We start from the raw sequence: 22,270 nt of genomic DNA, 5'->3' as shown, positions 1-22,270 counted from the left end.
AGGTTGTTGAAGATTTGCCTAGACACAGAGGAGCCTTACAGACCTCGGAGAAACAGCTCTGACACTCGGTGGTATTGTACCAACAAACCCTGAAACACTTCATGGATTAGCTACGTTTATTCAATTTTAGATTAGTTCAAAATCAAGATGCGGCTCTTTAATGATAATATCACTGGATGTGGTAAAACTATGCACAGATTAAATCTTTAGCCTTAAAGCTCAACACCAGAGGGCAGCATTGTACTGCACTAAAGGACTTTACAGAAGCTGGAGTCAAAAACTCTTCAGTCTTGTCAAGTTTAATACAGGCCTATTATTACAATAGGTATTAGGAGGTTTATACACTCCCTCATCAGGCGGCCATCGCTTAAGCCCATCCCACAGTCTCCCACATCAGGTGGCCATTGCTTAGGCCCATCCCACAGTCTCTCTCTGTTGGGGTTTTGCTTTTATGCACTCCCTCATCAGGTGGGTGTTGTGGAAGTTTTTCCTGCTGCTGCTGGTGAAGAATGAAATAGAGACTTCTGTCGGCCGACAAGATTTTATTTTCTTTGCAGAGAAAAGGTCAATCAGCACACAAAGCGGTAAGAGTGAAGAAAGACCCCAAACATGGGGAGGCCTAAGCATTTATGCCTGAGGAACGCCCCCTAAGGTGTGTTTCACATCCTCTTGTCTGCCGCAGACATTTGACATGGACTCATTTTCTGACCAGATCTCTACAGAATTTTTAAAAATGCTGCTATAATTACATGATCACCTAAAGTATGTCTTTATTGTTCTGTAGATTTCTGTGCCTGCTGTATTTTTGTTTTTAATTTGTCAAGGATAATTTAGGTTAATGTTTTCTTCTCATTATTATTTTATTCTCTTTAAAAGCATTCAAGCCGACACTTTTTAAATGTGCCTGGGCAAAGTTTACTACCTTGGCCTGACTTAGCCTGACAGTATCTTATTTCAACTTCTGCTACTGATGTTATATTTTTTTATTGAAATTTACACTTCTACACTACATGAACTTACATTCATCAGGTGGAAACAAACATGACTCCAGGTGAATGATAATGTGCAGCTGTTGCAGGGGCTGTCTGTCAGCTGCTCCAAAATGGCCAACAAAACAGTCTGCACTCCACGCCAGTAGGTGGCAACAACATGGTTTTGGTGGGAGCTCTCACTGTTCCCCACCTGTGTACTTAGCTGGTGCAGAAGGCATAACAGTACTTTAGATAATGATAATCCTTTGAACCACAGCTCTACAAGTCACACTTCAGGTTCACGACACTTCACGGCACAGTCATCTGCTTCAGGTTAGTGTTTGTAAAGAAAACACTCATGACATCCATTTACCTCAGGACCAGCTAGTTTTGCTGCTTAATTTGTTTGTTGTCTGTCAGCTGACTGATGGTATCAGCTCTCAGAACCTTAAGTTTCTTTTATAAATTTAAGTTGTTTAATATCTGGACTGGTTTAGACACTTTTTGTATCTATTACTGCAAACCTATTGCCAATCAGTTTGTTGTCATTCTCACTATATGTGTTCCTGTATATAAAGTTAATGATAATATACTCAGATTCATGCTCAAACCAAAACTACAGTTTTGATTAAACTAAAAGTAAATAAATCGGAGAATCAAGGTGTGTAAATTCCCTTATAGTAGCGGTGTGTATCCCACTTAAAAGGGAAATAATTTTATTGATTAGTGTTTCTGTACACAGTTATTTGATTGGTCCTTTAAATGTGTAACATCATTTACTTATATGCCCTGAAATGTAAGACGCTTAAATTTACATGCAAAAAAACAAACAAAAAAAACAAAAAGAACAACATTCACAAATACACGAGAACATTAAATACAGTTTGTGCTGTGATCCAGTTGGTACTGTCACTGGCCTGTAGTTTTACTATCAAACACCAGTGGGCAGAGTAGAGCTGTTTTGACTGTCTCAGCCCTGAAGTCTGTCATTACTGGTGAGAGTGAGTTGCCTCTGCTTACAGCAGCCGATCAGATGTAGAATTCTTGGTCTTCTTCTTCTTCTTCTTCTTCTTCCGCCTTCTCTGCCTCTTCAACTGGTGCACTGATAATGCTGCAACTGTCAGACTGGTTTATGGACACGTCGCTCAATGACGGAGCAGCACTTGTGGTCACACTAGTGCTTTGGGGACACAACCCCAGGAAGTTAGAGGGAGTGCTGTTAGTGAAGAAGTTGTTTGGAGTCCGGCCCAGTGTTGCTGCCTTGTAGGCGTTCTCTGGGATGCCCGGAGAGAGGGAGGGGCTGATGTCTTCGGGCGGCGCTGATAACGGCCGACAAGTCTGTGGCAGGCTGGATTTGATGTACGCAGACACCACTGTAAAGTCCACACCGCTGCCTGGCTTTACTTTGTCCCCTGTGTCCACATCTGTCTCCTCTGCCCCAATCAGAGCGTCCACGTTGAGCCGGAAGGGCGGGATGAGGGAGGAGCTCCTGTTAAGGGAGTGGCTCCTGTGATGGGGACTGGGAGAAGGCCCAGGAGAGGAGCAGGTGGAGCGGGAGCTGGCTGAGCCGAGGTTGGGTAGAGAGAAGAGGGAGCCGGACTGGTGGCCCCTCCACTGGGTCCTCCAGCTGTCCGGATGGTGCCGGTCAGGCCACTGCTCCTGCTCATCTGGCTCCTCACAGGCCAGAGGGAGGGAGCTGTGGGAGGTCTGGTGGACTCTGGTGTGGGACGTCACTCGGTGATGATGCCGCCGGTTCCTGTAAGAGGCGGTGCTGCGGGTGAAGGTAGATGGAGCCGAGGCTGATTCAGTAACAGTGGATGATATGTGGCAGGGATCCTGTCCGTGTTTGAAGTGCGCACTTTGGACCTGAGCAGGAAAGAAGAGGAAACCAATGAGGACATGTTCTGTAGAATGTGTATTTAACTTTATAGATATGACACAGTCAATGTGCAGCTTTATTAGAGGTTAGAGCTGATAAGAGCCAGTCTGAACAAGGAATTATTATACTCATACCCCACACATCTGTTAAGAGAACACTAGATGGCTTCACTTATTTGAAGAATTTGAATAATCTTGCATACAACTACGTGTACGAAAGCAAAACAAAAGCACTCTAATATATATTTTTTAACATAACCTGCCAAGACAGTTCAGCAATATCCAGAGAGAAATGGACAAGGGGTACAAATTAGTCCCTTAAGTGCATCAACGATTCCCTCACTTGTGTCTTTTCCTTATATCTTAGATACAAGAGCGGAGGAAACCAGGAAATATGTTTTTGGAAAAATGAGATGTCCTCTCCTCTGAACATTAATCTCAGGCGACATCTGCTTCTGATAAAATCAGCACAGCCACATATTTATACATCATAGGATTGAGTTGAATGCCTTCCACAAAGGAAAGGTCTTGTGTATCCTTACTCATGGCTCCTCAGAGCAGAAATAAGAGCTTTGGGACATCTTTCAAGACAGAGTATTGGAACAATTCCCAGGTCAAGGAATTAGTGATCAAATAAGGGAATCGAGATGCACCCCGGGTTTCCCGAGCCTTCCCACACAAAGGGGTTGTCAGTTGGGTTTAGGAGTGTCTCGTTGTCATTCTTCCACCATGCGACAATATGCCCTGTTAAGAATTGCCTTCCCCTCCTGAGTCATCTGACAGTTAGCCAAAACGTCTTTGAGGCCTTCTGTCCTTCTCCTTTGTCCTTCGTCCTTTCCAGAGCTGCAGACTTTCTGGCCCTCAAGTACCTGCTGCTTCAGGAGCCCCATGGGCCAGTTTTGGGATTTCCGCATTATTGTTTGATACTAGCACATTTCTCAAGATCACACAATATTTTGCTTGAGCTTAAAGGTTAATTCGTGACCTTTTGAAATAGCAGTTGCTTGTTTGCAACATCAAACTATTGCAGTGTAACAGAGCACAGTTACTCTCCCCTTTTGCTGTATGTTCTGTAGGTGTAGTGAAATATGAGGTCACAAGGGATGCAAGGGAAAGAGGTGAATATTCAAGGCCATTAAACTCCCTCTGTGGCCTCTCATGCAACCAAGCACTCCTCACGCTACATACAGCCAGCAGAATGATAGAAGAAGGAGTACACGGGAACCCCGGGGTTTACAAAAGCCCCACATGCCTCCTGTTCTCAGCCCGGCCACTTTATGAATCGCAGCAGCAGCTGGAGAAGTCATTAGTGTCCAGAGGAGCCCCATGTGTATCACACCCTCACTTATGGACCAATGTATCTCCAGACTGGGGGACTGTACACCACAGAGCTTTGTATTGTGTAATTATCATCCACAAAGTAACAGGTCTGGAAATGTACGAAGCAACGATCCCCTGTTCTGACATACATAAACGTGAAAATGTTATTGTGTTTAGCATGTAAGACAGCTGCAGCAGTATTCATTTCATTTCTCTGTAAGTTCAGTTTCACTTCTACGTTTTCCTTCTCTATGAGTAAGTGCACAGCTCCCTCCTCCTCTAGATGCTGATAGTTTCTCCATGTTTCTGTTCGGATGTCTGCTCTGTCATCCGGCTTTCCAACCAAACAATATGAGCAGAAGCAATAACTTCCCACACGACAGCCTCAAGACAATTATTTCCAAGTGCAGGGGGATTTTGGTTGGGGGGGGGGGGGGGGGGGGGGGGGTGTTTTTTGCAGATTTCCATATGTTCAGATTCAACAACAATAAATATCATAGAAGCAAAACTTTAAGTGTCCCCGAGAACAAGAGTTGAACTGTGAACTGTTGAACTTATCATATCCTCCTAACAGACTACAGTCAGTATCAGTCTGAATGGTGGACCAACTGACTGACTGGTTATGTTTAAACAAAACAAAAAAAACAAAAAACAACATAAAAATGTGAGACTGTTGACCAGAGTGTCTCTGTTAATAGGAACAGAGTGCAGCTCATTAAGCAAATGCCTCGTTAAGGGGACATCTGTTTACGTGAGTGTCTTGTTGAGTGGATGCTCTGCTAAGTGAGAGGCTAACAATCACCCCAGCTCTCTCATTATTGCTTCCTTCCACAATGTGTGTGTTTGTTTGACAGGTTGTGTGTTGTTATTGAGGTTGTACTGGAGCGGGAAGAGTATGTATGAGGGTAATGTGAGAGGGACAATGAGGGACCTGTTTGCATACAATTTAGTTCTTTTGTAGAGATTAGTTGTTAATAAATGTGTTATATTTTTATTGACAAAACTAACATTAGCTTTGCTATTATATAATGTTTACAATGAATGGAATAACACTGACATATATGACCTGAAACATGATAAATGTTGTTTAATAATGATGTACATTGTGAGGATTTCAAATTACATTTCAAAAATAATACAGCATACATAAAATGATAAAACATTATGAGTTAGGGACTTGGGAATGTGTTGTGTCATTGAGAGTCCTCAGAAGTATAAAAGTACAAGTGTGTGTATGTGTGTAACAAAGCCCCAGTGTTTTCCTCTCTCCCTGCTCAATGTCTCAAAGGCGGCTCTTTATTAAACCACCTTTCTCCTCTGTTTCTGTTTCTCTCTCCTCTACAGTCCACTTCCTCCTGTTTATCCTTCTTTCACTCTCGTCTTCGCTTTGTCTTTCTTCTTCTGCCGCTTTCCTTCGCTCTGAGCCATGAGCTCTGCATACTTATCTCTCCCATGCAGGAAAGGAGGAGGCAGTGAGTGTTGTTGTCTGCTGTTGAGGCTTTGATTTAAAACTTAATGACACTTGAGGGAGGCCAAAGCAGAACGAGTTTGTGGGTGTGCTGTTATTCCAGAGATGCTCAAAAACCATTTCTGCGCATGTTTGGATGAAAGCATGTGTGCCTCTGTCTGCTAATACGACATGACAGGATCTGTCCAGTTCTCTGTGAGGACAACATGCTACAATGCTCGTGAGGGGACGCAGCAGGGGGTGCTGGGTAATGAGGCTGTTGACATGGTGATGATCAGACCCCTAGTCTTGTAAGTTTTAGTTATCTTGGGATAAGCCAGGTCAGCCAGAGATCTGACCTCTGTGAGCCAAAAACAGCACAGCTGAACATTAATCTTCCACTATGCAATACTGCAGCAGCAAGAAGAAGTGTGATTTAAGTGAATACATGTAGTCTTTCATCTGCTCAGCAGTTTGGTTGTGGCTGTTTGATGGTGGTCACCAAAGCTTTGATCCCATTGAAGCTGAAACAATTAGTTGATTATTTGTTTAGTAGGTCAACAGAATATTAATCTGTAACCAGGGCTGCAGATCGTTTTCATTACCAATTAAACTGTCTATTATGCTCTCGATTAATCGATTAGATGTTAATGTCAAAAAAATTCATAGTGTCGAAAAGCCAAAAATGAACTCTTCAAATGTCCAACAGTCCAGAACCCAGAGACATTGAGTTTAAACTAAGATATGACCACAAAAAACAGCAAATGTTTGGAATTCTCTCGTCCCATTTTGCAACTTTCATGCTACTCTGCCTGCACTTCACTGTGTCAGTAATGACACAGTGAAGTGCAGTGCGGAGTGCTGAAGTGTGGAGGACCATGTGACTTCAGGCCAGGTGGCACTTAAGCATCATGCATATGGTCTATTGTCATGATAGATTAGCTTATTGTTTCCCTCGGTGCTGTTCCAATCCCAGTAATGGACTGCAGCTTAATCGGATTGAACTTTCAAAACTTCTTATCTTCCACCGCCTGGACACAGATCCCCTCTGAAACTGATACACTCCAAACACGGACCATTATATATGTTTGTGTGTGTCTCTGTGTGAGACACATTTGTAACAGCAAACATTGTTGTGTAATCGTCATGAAGCCATTACAGTAGATTCAGAATGGTCATGCAAACTTTTATCACTCTGGATGATGAACGGATGAAAGAGACTCGATGATTCTTTGTCTGCTGTATGAACTTTTCAGAGCTTCACAGATAAAACTTATTTCAATATTAGAAAATGATGGATACTGACAGATTAGTCTTGATCCACAGAAAATAATTTTACTTCTACAGCTTATGTTTCAGAATATGAGCCAAAATCTAAAGTGTTTTATAAAAGGTCTTTTGTTTCTTGGTCCATGGGATAAGTTTTCATCAAATTTAGTTAAAATCAGCTAAGGAGGTTTTGGGATATATAACACCATGGCTCCATCCCAAATTGCTCCCTGTTTATATTTACTTCCTTTGAGTGTCCCTCCAAAATTCATAAAATGGAGCAAAAGAATTTGTGTTGATGTCACATGCACCCAGGATTTTTTTTGGCACAGATAAAAACTGGCACTCTCACCTGCAGGAGGATCTTATTCCCATCGTAGTCCTCCGTCTGCCAGCGGACCTCACTGATTGGGCTGCAGGGGTGTGGCAGCAGGGGCACCAGTGTTCCAACGTCCCGTACCCTCACCTCCATCACCGCTGAGTCCAGCACCACTGGACTCTGACCTCGCGGCAGCCTCTTAAATGACAACTGGATCTCCATATCTGGGTTGGAGTACACTACAAAGAAGCAAAAGTCCTCCTTCTTCTGCGCTACCCTGCGCTGGAGCAGCAGCTTGTACAGCCGCACCATGTCGACATAATTTTCATGTCGGCAGTAAACAGTAAATCGCACAATTTCTTTCCCGTAATGCACCTGTCGCACTGCCCAGAGTGGTGTTCCAGGAGAAAGAGTGAAAAAATCCTGACTGCACGGTGTGAGCGGCAGCATCCGCCGGCCATTGCTGACTTTTTCTGTGTGGTGGTATCGCCAAGGCGGCCTCTGCAGAGCTCGGTGCAGCATCAGTATCTGCTCCTCACCACCATATGCCTCCTGGAGGAAGAGGATGACTGCTAAGGCTGGCTGGCAGCCTGCAGCCGGGCTGCCATTTTGATGGTGCTTGGGCCAGGACCGATGGGAGACGGAGGCCCGCTCTGAGACTCTGAAGAGCTGCAGCTCAGGGTGGACCCATGCCAGCACAGCATCGGCAGCACGCTGCAGGAACTTGCCCTGGCCCGGGTCGGCGATGAGATGGACACTGACTAGGAAGGGATCCTGGAGCTCGCCCATGGATAGCTCACCTCCACATACAACATCATCAAGACAAAGGGAGAGGAAAACATAGGGAAGAGAAGACAAAATTGTAATCAATCTTTTTGAACTAGAAATTGTTGCAGGATAACAAAGAAGGGAGCTAAAACAATCTGTGTGGTCAGACAATAGGCTCATAAAATCCTTCTTGCTGATCCTTTTGTTCAAACCCTGTCACCTGTCAACTAAACACCAAATTAGTTTGAATTACAATGTAGTTTAAGATTTGATGTGTTTTTAAAATGATTTTTCTGCAGTATCTGTGAAAGGCAACTAGGATATAGTTAGGGTTGGAAAAAGATCCTGGTTATAGCAAAGAAACTACGGTTACGGTATGGTTGAGGTTAAGCAACTAAAACCATGCAGGTCAGGGTAAGATCAAACATTCATTGTAGGTCTATCGCTGGATGTAAACTTACGTTTCCCACATGAAAGTCAGATGTGCTATTTGTTCATCCATCAGAACAACCTCCACTTCCTTACTTTTCTCTCTCCCTCCCATCCTTCTTCATTTCACCCATCCGCAACTAACGCCATCTTTCTCCCAATCTCTATGTTTACTTTTCTCCCCACCCCACACCCTCCTTCCCTCACCACCAGACCCATGTGGAGTAGTGCTCCACTGTTGAGGATCATTAGTGCCATTAGGAGGTCATTACTGAAGCCCGGAGGAATGTTCCAGACCACAGCAGGAGTGGTGCATTCAGGTGTAGCCACCCCCTGAACCCCTGACCTAGAAAAGCTCGGCACCCTGGCACAGGTACCGCAAAACTACTGCCGACATGTTCCCCAAATGCCGTCATATTTAGCCAGTGTTTTCATTCCTGCATGTTACATGTACACACTCTCACAGGACCTCCTCTTATCTCCATGCTCTCTCATTCTTTGCTTCGTGAGCACTTTTCTTACAGCCTTTATCTGACTTCTCGGGGGATTTGTCCCATTTCGTTTGTGCTTTGAGGTGGTTTGGGAAAGGACACACAGTCTTCTTGTCCCTGGCACAGCAGACCGTTTGACTGTTGCCAGAATCCCTACATGAAACAGGCCAAACAGGGACAGGTTCTGTCTCATGAGTCCTACTGGCCTTTGCAAAAGGACAGTTTCTACTTGACCAAAGAAGCAACATTTTCTAAATGTTAAGATTGGGTTACAGTGAAACATTGCTAAAAGGTGGCCATTAGAGGTGTAACGACACCATCAGCTCAGGTTACAGAATGACAGAGCCAAGACATTTAAAATATTTTAATGAAGTTTAGTTTAGTTGAGTTTCACTTTTTTAGTCAAGTTTGAATGAAAACAAAGTGTGAAGTCTAAAAATTAGTTTCCACATTAAGCTTAGTTTCATTCTTCAACTTGGTTTAAATGAGGCTGAAGAATGAAAACACACTTAGATAAGGATGTTCTCACAGAGTCCTTGAATGTCTGAACTGGTTGAGCTGATGGCAACAAAACAGATTTCATCTTCAAAGACCCTGATTTCATATTTCTTCTGATTTTTATAGCAGATTCAATAAGCAGATTTAACACTGGACTTGAGATTCGATCAAACGCCATCAAAGCCCAACACTAACATAACATGTCCTCATGTGGCTCAGCTCGTCTAACGAGATAAAGACGGCAGCGTCAAGAAAGATCCGCTGCAGGTTTAAGCTGTATGCCGGGGCACAGACGTCCTGACACACAGACACGCACAAAGAGCACCATGTTCATTAACGTCTGCCTGATCCCATTAGAATGAATGTCTGTCTCCCTGACATGTAGCTGGCAGCAGACACCAAACACAGGGATGATAGGGATCTTCAAGGGTATTTACTGTACAGCACACTGTACTGTCACTCAGGCAGCCTGATTTCAACAGACTAACTTCAACTACACACAGCTCTCAGAGTCTTTCGGGAGTCAGAAGCACAAATGAGCCAAAAAGGAGCAGAGACCTTTGTTCCAACTTCCAACTTCTGCCTCATTTGAATTGATGATAAACATTAAAGCAAACAGAACGGCAAATAGATAGAGATGCTATCAATAACTCTTGCTTTGGTTCAAAACATCTTTCTTCCTAACTCTTCCTTCCTATTTAAACATCTTAGTTTCTTGCTCGTATGTTTACGTTTTCCATTCCACTCTTTTCTATTTATTTTATTCCAACCTTTTTTTGTCTCTATTACTTTTCATTCCCCATCTCTAATATTACATCAATAAGTTCAGAAATTTTAAATCAGAAGATTCACAGTCGCATCTGTCACAAATACAACAGAAAATTCACTCAGCAGCCAAATACACAAGGTACTGAGTTGTATTTTTTGGAACCAACTCAATACCTAGTAGATTCAGTCTGAGGCTTTCCTTTAGCTATAAGGTTGAAGGGGAGCTGGCACCAAGAAGAATAAATTAGAGATTAAGTCACCCCAATCCTGTGAAGGGAGTGAAGAGTGTTTGTGTGTAAAGCTCTGGAGGACTGTGTCTCTAAGCTCTTAATCCACTCGAGTCTTCAAGCTGAAGCTGATGCTGTGATTCGACTGACTGCATACACACGTGCACACGCACACACACACACACACACACACACACACACACACACACACACACACACACACACACACACACACACACACACACACACAGGATGCACAACCATCCTCAACACGCACAAAAATCAATTTGCTCCTTTATAGACAGGCCTGTCTTTTCTAATTCTCAGAGACTTTTACCTTCTCTCTGTGTTTTAAGTGTTAACCCAGAACACATGCTCGGAGCCATACGCACAGATGATGACGTGAGATAAAAAAACACGCCTTCCAGTGGCCCCTGCACATATGAGAGTGATTAGCAGGGAAAACTCAACTAAGGCCTCGGAGTGTGTTTATGTGTGTGTGTGTCTGTGTGTGTGTGTATTAGCACTGCAGTCCCAGCTTTAGCTAGCTTGGCCCTCGCTGTAAGTCAAAACAACTGATGGAGGAAATTCAAGACAGGGCTCCCTTTTTGTCGTCTGGTAAAAAGAAAGGAAAAAAAACTGGTCCAATATACATGCAGAAAACTACTATGTCTGCATTTCGGCACAAAATTAAACTCTTGAAAATTACACTGCATGTGTTGACTCCATGAAAATGACAAGCGTGTTTTCTCTTATCGTCTTGAAGACACAAACAGACACGGCGTGGTATTTTTTGCTTCATATCACTGTTAAAAGTGCAACATAAGCAGGACCTGAAAATAAAGGGAATTGCCGACTTCCTTTCCCAGACCAAGACATACAAAGGGGTCTGTATGTGTATGCCGCCAAGCATGAAGTTTCACAGGAGATAAAAGCAATCAGACCATAATGTGGTCTGATTGCATGTGTGTCATGTGACCTTCGCCATTCAGACAGACCTAGGACAACAGACGGACAAAAAGCTGAAGAGGTGATGGTGCTGTGACCATATCCATATTAGCTAAACAGTGTGGGTTTTTTGTTTTTTTGATCTTGAGAGAACCAAGAGGTGAGGACGCCAACATCACCAGGGAAAACACCAAGTACTTCTGGTCCCTAAAACTGGGGGACCACATATAAAGACAGCTAGTTTGTACACTGTTTATTTCATATAGATATAACCACCCTCAATCTAATGAATGTCGCCACCTGAACTTCAAAAATGTGTATGACCCGAAATGATCCAAACAGAGAAAACACTGGCAGCAGCATGAAACAAGCAGCCATGGCTGAAAAGACTAGAGAAACACTTTTCCCTGTAATGATGATGAAGCACCACATGATCAATTGGATGAACCTGGGTATTGACATATTTACACACAGACATGAGACCAGCTTTAATACAATGGAACCCAACTTCTGCTTCATCAGAGTGACTATAAATTGAACCCGGCCCAACATCAGTCTCGGTCAGTCTCAGGTCAAGTTTTCATTCCAAGGACCCAAATGAAAACCTCTAGCTTGTACCTCAGTCATGTTTTGATTTCAAACCCAGTGTGCTGTGGTGCTGAGCCAAAGCAACAAAACATATTTCGCTGTGCATGTTTACAGACTGCACTGAAAATGCGCTCAGCGAGAGCACATTCACTAACTCATTATCATGAAAGACCCACAACAAGGCTGACAGACAGAACTGCTTCAATAAAACCATTAACAAACAGCCGACTGCAGCATATTTAGCTGCGATCTCGGCATCGCGGTCCAAACCTCATGCTGGAGGACGCACATTTGGTAACACTTAATCCAAGCTGCCTTGTAACAGCCTGGATCTATACGCCACATTCAACTAGGCAGAAAGTACCAGGAGAGAGAGAGAGTGAGTGTGTGTGTGTGTGTGTGTGTGTGTGTGTGTGTGTGTGTGTGTGTGTGTGTGTGTGTGCGCTGAGGTGTTACGGGTGGTCCTTGTTCCATCAGGTGCTATTTAAATTGACTGAGCTGAAAGCACCTTGGCTGACATCACAGTAAGTGGTTTGGCGTGTAAAAGGACACTCAGCGCTGTCTTTCTAAGTGCGTCATCTTCCCCAGTGTCTGAGTGTGAATACAAGTCTGTGCTGATGAAGGGCAAAAGTGGTAGTGATCGCTCTGGTCTCCCTTTAACCAGCAACGGTGTAATATACACCACACTCTTTGTCACACACAAAGATGTGCAGAAACAAAGTGTGAGGTAGGACTCATATGTGATGTTAAGAGCAGATACTGAGATCTTTTTCAAAATATGAACACAACTGTGGCATCCACAAAAACCTGTGAATGAAGAAACTTCGACCGGCTGCTTGTGTTTCCTCCTACAAGTTTCCTGTGTCCATATATTGTCAAGAGTGAAGACAACATCAAGAAAGTTGAAGACTCTCAGTAGTCTTCTCCTTTTCAGTCACGCACATCTTGCAAAGTCATCTCCACAGTAAATCGACCCCTGCTCTCTATCCCAGTCAACGAAACAACGTAAATATACGATTACATGGGAGTAGTCACCAGTTCAGTAACGAGATGAGGAGAAACAGAAGTTACCTGGATGTAACCCCAGTTATATGTGAACCAATCACGCAGGATACATCTCTCTAGTGTTGCTGGGGTGCCATTAACGGGTGAAATCCAATGCTGAAACTATAAATCACAACCTAGGCTGTTCACAAAAAACCTCACCAGAAATGAAGACATAAATCTCAATTCCACTAAGAATATTTTGAACTTAAATTAAGAAAATATATGCAAAGAAATGTGCTCGACTGTTTTACGGCTGAATTATTTCACCACTAAATGCTTAATCCAACGGCTGAAATAGGTCATGTACAAATTTGGAGTAAGTTGCACACACACGTGTTCCTGCTTCTGCTAATCTGATGCCTGTCTGAGCCAAAATCACAAGAGCGGGACCTCAGGCATTAGTGGATGCACAGGCAGTCTGGACGAGCCAAGTGTTTTACTTTGGGGAGTAAAGATGCATCATTTTACCTCTGACATGAACACGCCACGACAAAAAATGATTAACATGACCTGAGATACAGGCATACATTACAAATACTTGGCACACTGTAATTTGAACTTTTTTGAAGCTGATGATCAATGGTGAACTGTGACCCACGGACTAAGGATCATTAGTGATACGATTTACAACCAGTAGTTTATCAGAAATAGCCATTAAGTGTACTCACTTTCTGTAAGTAACCCCCATAAATAGTGGCTTTCATTGACACTGGCAGAGTCCGCCAGACAATTCAATGCATTTTCACGTTTAATCATACGCACAAACGTGTCTTTGTCTCAGCAAACGAACATCTGCTGTTGACAGACTGATCCCTGAAAAATATAAACCCCCAACATCAACTTGTGACTCCCATGCTTTTGTTAGACCACTATCAATCCTATCTTGACCTCTGTGGTATAAAAGACCCGCTGAACTGTTCAGTATGCAGAAGCACATTTATTTTACTTCTTCCTTTCATTCCTGATTTCTGTCTTAGGAAGAAGTGTTTTCACAGTCCTTGTTTTGCTTACCATTACCTGCAAAAGCTGGATCTCCTGAATCCGTCTCATGTTTTCTTTTCATCTTTCATCCAAGTTTTTTTTTTCTTTCTGGATACAGGCTGTGGTGTAAATTTTCATGAGTCTACATCTGCTCATAATAAATTCTTCGACAGTATATTTTTGGGGGGTATTCAAGAGTGACAAATCATTCATGTCTTTCTCAAGTCTCTTCACATCTCTGTTAGTATATTTGTATGTGCGTCTCTGATTTGTTACAGTCTGACCTCTGTGCAGTTTAAAACTCCCCCTGTTTGGCCCCAAAACATTCATTACTCTGACAGCCAACCCCCCTTTGTATTGCATATATGTACACACACACACACACACACACACACACACACACACACACACACACACACACACACACACACACACACACACACACACACACCACCACCACCACCATTGGTGGCGAGGTCTCAGGTCACTCTGGCTGAATGGACACTCATCTGCTGTGACCAATGGAGGGAGAGGTTGTGTGATTAAGTGCTTGGGGTGGGGATTCAGTTGAAACCTCTTGAATCAAAACCCATTTACCTTCTATTGAAAGCTCAAAGGTGCTGCACAGCCCAGCTGTAGACAGCACAGAAGTGAGATTACAATTAGCATTTCTTCCCTACAAACATCATCACGTCACCGCAAAGCCCAACAAGGTTCTCTACGAGGTTCTCTCAAACACATGCATGGCTCACCAGTAACAAGGCTGGAAGCACATTTTATAAATAAAAAATGCTATACCCCTGGTGAACATGTATATTATGTTTGTTAAATTTAAACATATTTTTACAACTTCCATTTTAAGACAGATATTATGCCACTTGAATTCCTACAATTTCTGTTATACAGGACCTACAGTAGAGTATAAACCTTGGTCAGACTGATGGTGGTGGTTTAGCATATCAGTCTGTCTCCAGGGGGCTTATAGCTGAGGTCAAAGGTCAGGGGTTAAGACCACCTGTATAAACATGAGTATGGTATATGCCAGAACCTAAATACACTTCTGTAGAAGCTGCAGTCAAGAGAGACTGATGCTGCATGCACCTTTGCAATGAGCACATCAGTGCACTCAGACATGCATGAATATGCACACATTGAGGACAAAAACAGGCAGCCACACACAGAGCTTAGATAGATGACTATTTCCTCCTTTCACATCTTTGGAAAATCTGTCACCACAGCAGTTTGCACCCATCTGCCTCGTCCTTTTGACAAATAAACTGAGGCTGCTCCCTTCACTTTATCTGTCTGTCTGCAGGATGTGTACGTTTAAATACACTTTAATACTGATTCTCTGAACTAGTTATTACACAAACAACTAGTGCTACCAGAGAACATCACACACGCCATGAAGAGAATATTGACCTGTCCCTAAAACTTTAGCTTTTTGTTTATTTTGCCAAGGTCCCTTATGTTATGTTCCCTGACAGGCAATAAAGGCTTGACATACAGTGAGACTCATCTGTTTCTTTAAAACAAACATTACAGATGCTGCAGCAGAAAATGATTAATGAAAGCATTTTAGGGGCAGATTCAGGAGGCTCATCCAGCTACTCAGCATTGAGGCCCATCTGGAGAAGGAGCAAAATCCATCAACAACTGTGGACATGTGAAAGATTCAATAAGTTACCACAAAGTGACAACAAATGACAAGATGTCCTGATATTACAAAATAATGGGCCAAAACAACTGTGAAAATGCCACAACCCTTCACTAAGTCACATGTCTTCAGTCAATTTATGGGCAGATTCTTTACACCTGTGAAAATTTACTGGTGATGTTGCATCTCATTGAAGTAGTTTAACATATGTTGTGCATTTATATAGAACAGTGGACTAAATGTTGACTAGAGCTACATGTGAGGTGCCTTCCATCCAAGCATTATAAATTAATGGCGTAAATTATTTTCCATTTCAGTCACATCTAAAAATGGTCCTCTGGGTGAGTGTTGGGTTACGTCCCTGAGTACAGTAGATGTAGTCCAGTAGTGTTTTTGTGTTTTCTGTGCCAGTGCACGTTTTGTTCCCACCCTGACCTCCAGTAGTGACAGAGACAATAGTGGGCAGAAGCTCATCTGATACAGCAATGACACAGGAAACATGAGGGGAAAGACCAAACCAGACTCTGCTGAATCTCTCTCCACGTGTGTGTGTCTGTGTGTGTATGTGTGTGTGGTTCTATGCTTCCTGACTTGCGGGTGTGGTGCGGGTGGGATAACGCTGCTTCCTGTAGACCAGATTAATGGGCTAATATTGGATATAATCCCTCCCATTGTGAAAGGGCCGGAGACCTGGCAACCAGTCTGGGGAGAGGTCACAACCTCCGCAAACACAGATCTTCACACACACACACTGACTGACTCATTGTTGCAGCTCTAACCCAACATGCAAAATGTTGAGTGTGCCATCCCAGCAAATGTACTAAGATGGAAAGAAGAACAAAACAATCAGTAAAGCAGCTTGTTATTGCCATACAAAGAATCCTGCCTAAAATCTGTTGTAGGCCTTAAGGACCACTAAACACACACACACACACACACACACACACACACACACACACACACACACACACACACACACACACACACACACACACACACACACACAAACACATACAAACACAATGCTCCTCTCTTAGTGGATTTATTTTGTCAGTGTGTATTAGGGAGATAAAGTCCTGGGCCTGTGTGTGTGTGTGCGCGTGTGCATGTGTGTGTGTGTGTGTGTGTGTGCGAGAGAGAGAGAGAGTCACTGCTAGCAATGCTTCATGCCGCCATTTGGTTTACTTACTGCTCGTTGAGGACAAGGGACTGTAATCAGACCTGCAGTGAAAAGACAGACGACAGAAAAGAGAAGCAAGAGAGGCGATGTGGAAAGGGGGTGGGGGGAAGACAGAGAGGACAAGAAACAGAGAGAGGAGACAGGAGTTTATATTACAGCATGAAGTGCAATCAACATGATTTACAGGATGACACACTCCTATTTCAAATAAAGTGCTGACATCTGGCTAAACAGTAGGAGATGTCCAACTGGAAAGGTCACCAAAAATGCACACAGACATTTCACTGTGGTTTCTATCTGAAGGGATAAAACACAGGGACATTCACACAAGCACTGCTTGTAATACAGCGGCTTATACTGCATATATTTTCTTTCTGTATTATAAGAAAAAAAAATACATGGATACATTTGTGAAAGCAGGAGATTTACTTGTGATAGCTTATCAAATCAGTATTGCTATTCTTATTTAAAGGGACACTTCAGCATTTTGGGAAAGGCACTCATTTGCTTTCTTTTCTGAGAGCTAGATGAGACGATCAGCATCGGTATGATAATCCTGCGTTCAAGTCATGTAATTTAGAGGAGCACAACCGTTCAGGTCAGCCTGTGAGTTGTAATTCTGATTAACGAATTACAGCTCACAGAAATGTAATAAGAGCATTTTTTGATTTATGTTGACTCACATGCTGTAACTTTTTTTTTTAAGTGCTGGCAAACCATTAATCTGTTTTTCACCAAGAAATAGCTAGAGCACCTAACAACAGTGGTGGTAGGTATATTTGATTTTTTGACAGAGCCAAGTGTCCCTTGCTTCTGATCTTTACGCTAACCTAAGCTAATCATGTCCTGGTTTCAGCTCCATACTTCACTTACAGACATGAGAGTAGTATTTAGCTTTTAATCTAACTCTTAAACTATTCCACTACCAGGCACATACACCCATATGCACACACATATTCTCCTTCAGACAGGTCTAATGTAAAGCTCCCATCTTTAAGGTGGGAGAGAAGCGGAATTAGATTTCTGCTAATCTGATCTCTATATATTAGAGGAAAAAAGTCCGACAATTTGTGCAATTACACCTAATATCTGTATGTGAAACATGCAAGAGGCATGTATGCCCACATACAATAAGACTCACTCAGGAGCTGGCCTGCATTCTTCATAATTCTCTGAACGGCCCGTGAAACCACAGCTCACATGTATACTATACAACCTGAGAACGTTAGTCCCACAGGAGTCAGCTGACAATCAGAGAGGGCTGCTCCTCCACACACACCCTCCCTGTGACTCGCTCTCTAAACTAATAAGGCCTCTGGAGGTGCAGGACAGCAGGAAACAGAGGAACGACTCTGTTTCCTGCAGCAGGAGGCTATCAATCTCACTAACGGGCATTAGCAGTGTAGAGGAAGGAATGGATGGGAATGTGGGAAGAAGAGGAGGTGAGCAGAGAAAGGTAAAAATGCAAACACGAGGGGGGAAATTTGGCATAGGTAGCAAATGAAAAGATAAATATAGAGAGCAGATTATAAACGATCGGAAGGTTCCAGCAAAATGACACAGTGTGAAACTCGTAGACTTGTCCCTTAACGCACAAAGAAAAATGACAGATGTGGAAAAAAGATGAGAAAATCTTTCTTTTTAAGTTTTTATGACTCTTTGGAGTAGGGTTGGAGGTAGTGCAGTTGCAGGTCTGTCTCGATGGCTCTCGTGGGTGTGTGTGTTTGGCAGGCCTCCCCCAGCAGTGGCGGTTAGCATCTCACTTGGCGTTCACAGTCTGGCCACGCTGTCTCGCTTCATCTCCGCCCAAAAATAACAAATGCAATGTGAAGCGAAGACAGGCAGCAGCCCGGTCACGCACACAAGGTTTGGCTGCTGAGTGACCAGAAATGAATCTAAATTGCTTGTTTGACATATGGAGAACTGAGCAGATTCAGGTGTCTCATATTTGATTAAGGTAGGGATTCAGGATGCAGGAATGAAGAGGTGGACTGGGGGAAGAAAACAAACTAAACATAAAGCAATAAATCCTTATACATGTGACTGTTCCAAAAAATGACTCATGTGAACATCTTGCGTCTACATAAGCTCTGGTTATATTCGGGAAAAGATCACTGTCACGGTTTAAAGAAACCGATGTTGACTGATAGTAGGAGACGACATGTGAACCACAGCTTCCCGTGCTGAACACAAAGACACAAGTCTGATCCATTGTTAACATAAAATTATTGATTAGTGCAGCTTTGAACACAGGTCACCTAAAATACTTTAACAACCCATAAATTCTTCCCTCTCCATGAAGGTGTTGAGGACGTGCCAATACTGACAAAAGTTAAATATTGGAATATATTTGGCAAGTTTACACATCTCCATATGAGGTGTTTTGTCCAACCACCAATCTAAGATAATCAATTTACAATGATAGAAAACTGGTTATTGATGTAAATGATTAACTAATTCTCCAAATTGGCCAGTAAAGTTTACCGGTCAAATAATCAATGAATAGAGTGTTTAAGCACCATACAAAATACTTCCATATTATCATTACATATTATCATATTACAGTATTATAGGAACATGTCTTTGTTATTTTAAGACATTGAATACAGTCATTTAAGCACAGTGCAGCCACTGTGAACTCATTGACTTGTGGTGGGAGGAGAGATGATTGGCAGAGACTGTCTGAGGTGAGGAGAGTGACTAGAAGCAGTGGATGTGGGAGCTGAGCAGGAAGTGAGGCAGAGGAGGTGGAGCATGTGACCTGACGGTGGGAGCAGCTCTGTTTTTATTTGCTGGACGTCGCTGCTTTTCCTCCACGGGGGTCTCTTCTGCTCTCTCACACACATTATGTTGTTTGGTTCCAGTTCACAGCTAATGACACAGCATGGTCCCAGGTCTGACATCAAGGGCTACTCTGATATACATATGTGCTGTGAATGTTGTTTCTCTGCCTTTTCTCTTCTCATCTCATCTTCATCTAAAATAAATACATAAGTATAACAAATAGAGAACCCTAAATCTGCACCGGCTACTATTTATAGTAATTTCTATAGGGGGTCTAAGAGATTGAGTGATACTGACAAACTTAACATCAGGATAATCTAATTTCATAACATGCAAGTATTCCATATATCATAATTAAAAACTAAACTTGTGTTTCTACCACAAGTTTTCATTTCAATTGAATAAAATACTCACATTTTCTAAAAATATATTGTTCTCTTGACATGGTATGACAGGTCTGGGTCATTTAGACTTTTCTTTATTCCACAATGACCCCTTGAGGAGGTCTATGGACACAGACAGACATATGAGAAAATAAAAAGAAACAGAAACTGGTCAAATTGTGCTTGTAAACAACCACCTAGACATGACATCTAGGTATATTGTCACATTTGGAGACATTTATGTTGATGTCTCTCAAGCAGATGTGGGTCATGTAGGGTTTCTCACTAAAAGGCACACACAGGACAAGCACAAGCCCTTCACTACAACAACAAAACCACATCTAGCAGTGACATACCGTAGGAGGAACTGAGGCACATCTTTGTTTAACGGCTGAAAACAGAGTGGACAGTACAGCGATTCGTTTAACTCTCTATTGTCAAAGCATCTTTTAATTAAGTTCTGTCTACAGCAGCATGTGGTTGTACTCTCATTAACAAATGAGTTGGTGATTAAGGCTGGACTTTCCACTGAAGAATTAGGATTACACCTCCTCCATATGTCCTCATCAAACACCAATAACTGGCAAAGGGATGCAATCCAAGAAAATGACTTGGGTCTAATATATAATGCATTTGATCTAAATATTGGCTTACTATATGTAAACAACAGACCTGATAACAAAGTTTAGGACATGCAGTAATGACCATGGTAACTAGCTCTCTAACATATTGGGGTTTTTTTAAATCTAGATTGATAAGAATGCACAGTGAGAACAGTGTCACTCTTCAAAAAATATAAACTTTTGTTCTATTCTACGCGCGTTCAGTGAAGTCGGGGTAACACCAAACTTCATTTAAAAAAAGAAAACAATTTAATGATGTCTTGCTTATCTGGGAAGGTACAGCTCCTGTGGTAAAATTTAACAGCGGATTTTAGGTTAAGGTATACAGGCTTTAATTCGGCACATCTAAACACGAAAACAGACTTTTTTTTTCAGACATGTAATGCTTGAAATGACCATTTGTGTCATTTGACATGGCTTCCACAAAAAAAGATGAATAGTTAAAAATTCTCAAAATTGAACCTTACATGAAAAGCCAGATCATATGAATAGGCAAATATATGATTTCAAAGGTTTTACATTTTGAGAATCCATTAACTCGTGGATGAAAACAGTTAAATACTGTTAAATACTCGGGATCTGTCAAATCTCAGTTTGAGTTCTGCTTCACTCACCCTCCAGTTTCGGCTCCTGAATCCACGCAGTCATCTTCTGCGGGGGTTTTCTCCATCTCAGAGAGTCGGCTGAACAGCAGTTAGCGGCATTGTGTCAAAGTCCTGGTGTAACGAATAAAACGGGGCATTCAGAAACACGGCACGGTTTAGATCAGAGAGTTACATGAACGAGCAGAGACTCGGAACCCGCCGGTTTGTAACTCCGGACCTTTAATGAGCTCTCGGTTTAACTGGTTGGAGCAACAGGCGACTCACTGACTGACTGACTGTTGTTTCCATGCGTCAGCTGCGCTCTGAGATAGTGCCTTCTGGAGCCATCGGAAATCTGAGAACTACAAGTGTAACACACATGAGACAGAGTAGTAGATTACTGGGAAAGTAACTAGGTACGTTTACTCACATACTTAAGTATAATGTAAAGGAAATTCTGCTTTCCTTAAGTGTTTTCATCTGCTGCCAGTTTATATTTCTTCTCCACTTTCTTTTTTTCCTTATTGGTACCTCTTGCTGATAAAGTAACCATTTACAAAAAGCTTATAATTAATGGGTTCCTTAATGGTTAATACATCATTTACTAATGCTTTATAGATCAGTAATAAAACCTTAATAAGAACAGATTTTGGATTGTCAGGGCTGTAGGGCATCTGTATTAAAATCCATTTATAAATGGCTATTTACAAATGCTTGCAGACTTGATGGCCTGTAAAACCAATGCTTTATTACCATTTCTAATTGTGTTGTAGCTGCTTTTACTTTTTCTTCAAGCAGCTGGAAACTAACTTTAGGATACATATCTCTGAGATATATGGAGGCTCCTTTTTGCCAGGAAATATTAGAAATGATTAAAATAAATTTACTCTTGGTAAGTCAAAATTAACAGATTTTAGGTCAAGATTATGGCATCAAGACAAAATGTTGGATTGTAAACCAAAAAGTGATATATTATGACATGATAAATCACAATTGTGAAATGGTAATTCAAAATTCATGAGATGGTAAATTAAGATTAAGATTTATTCACTATTTATTGGCCATTTTCTTTGTCAGGGCTTTGACCTCCTTTCCCACAATTTTGCCTTC

The 22,270-nt window shown here is 42.2% G+C and overlaps 1 protein-coding gene across 3 annotated transcripts; it reads right to left on the bottom strand.

Moving 5' to 3' along the window:
• Nucleotides 1-579: 579 nt before the first annotated feature.
• On the bottom strand, nt 580-21,409 carry LOC121193968 (protein FAM124A). Of its 3 annotated transcripts, XM_041056404.1 has the most exons (4): nt 21,191-21,409; nt 16,796-16,827; nt 7,238-8,004; nt 580-2,837 (listed from the first exon to the last, which is right to left on the bottom strand). In XM_041056404.1, the coding sequence occupies exons 1-4, from the start codon at nt 21,244-21,246 to the stop codon at nt 2,001-2,003; spliced, it is 1,692 nt and encodes a 563-aa protein (XP_040912338.1). In that variant the 5' UTR covers nt 21,247-21,409; the 3' UTR covers nt 580-2,000. The 3 variants fall into 3 exon arrangements, with proteins under 3 accessions (XP_040912338.1, XP_040912339.1, XP_040912337.1); XM_041056405.1 differs by lacking the exon at nt 16,796-16,827; XM_041056403.1 differs by lacking the exons at nt 16,796-16,827; nt 21,191-21,409 and having other exon boundaries at nt 7,238-8,504.
• Between the last annotated feature and the right edge of the window lie 861 nt (nt 21,410-22,270).

Source organism: Toxotes jaculatrix, chromosome 15 (genome assembly GCF_017976425.1).
Source record: "Toxotes jaculatrix isolate fToxJac2 chromosome 15, fToxJac2.pri, whole genome shotgun sequence".
NCBI classification, from domain to species: Eukaryota; Metazoa; Chordata; class Actinopteri; family Toxotidae; genus Toxotes; species Toxotes jaculatrix.
This window is presented reverse-complemented; position numbering and strand designations above follow the sequence as displayed.

Excerpts from the sequence above, each read along its gene's own strand:
- LOC121193968 (XM_041056403.1), bottom strand. The coding sequence starts at position 8,152 with ATGAGCCTATTGTCTGACCACACAGATTGTTTTAGCTCCCTTCTTTGT. Across the intron at positions 2,838-7,237 it reads GGAATAAGATCCTCCTGCAG|GTCCAAAGTGCGCACTTCAA; the intron begins GTGAGAGTGCCA and ends TTTCCTGCTCAG.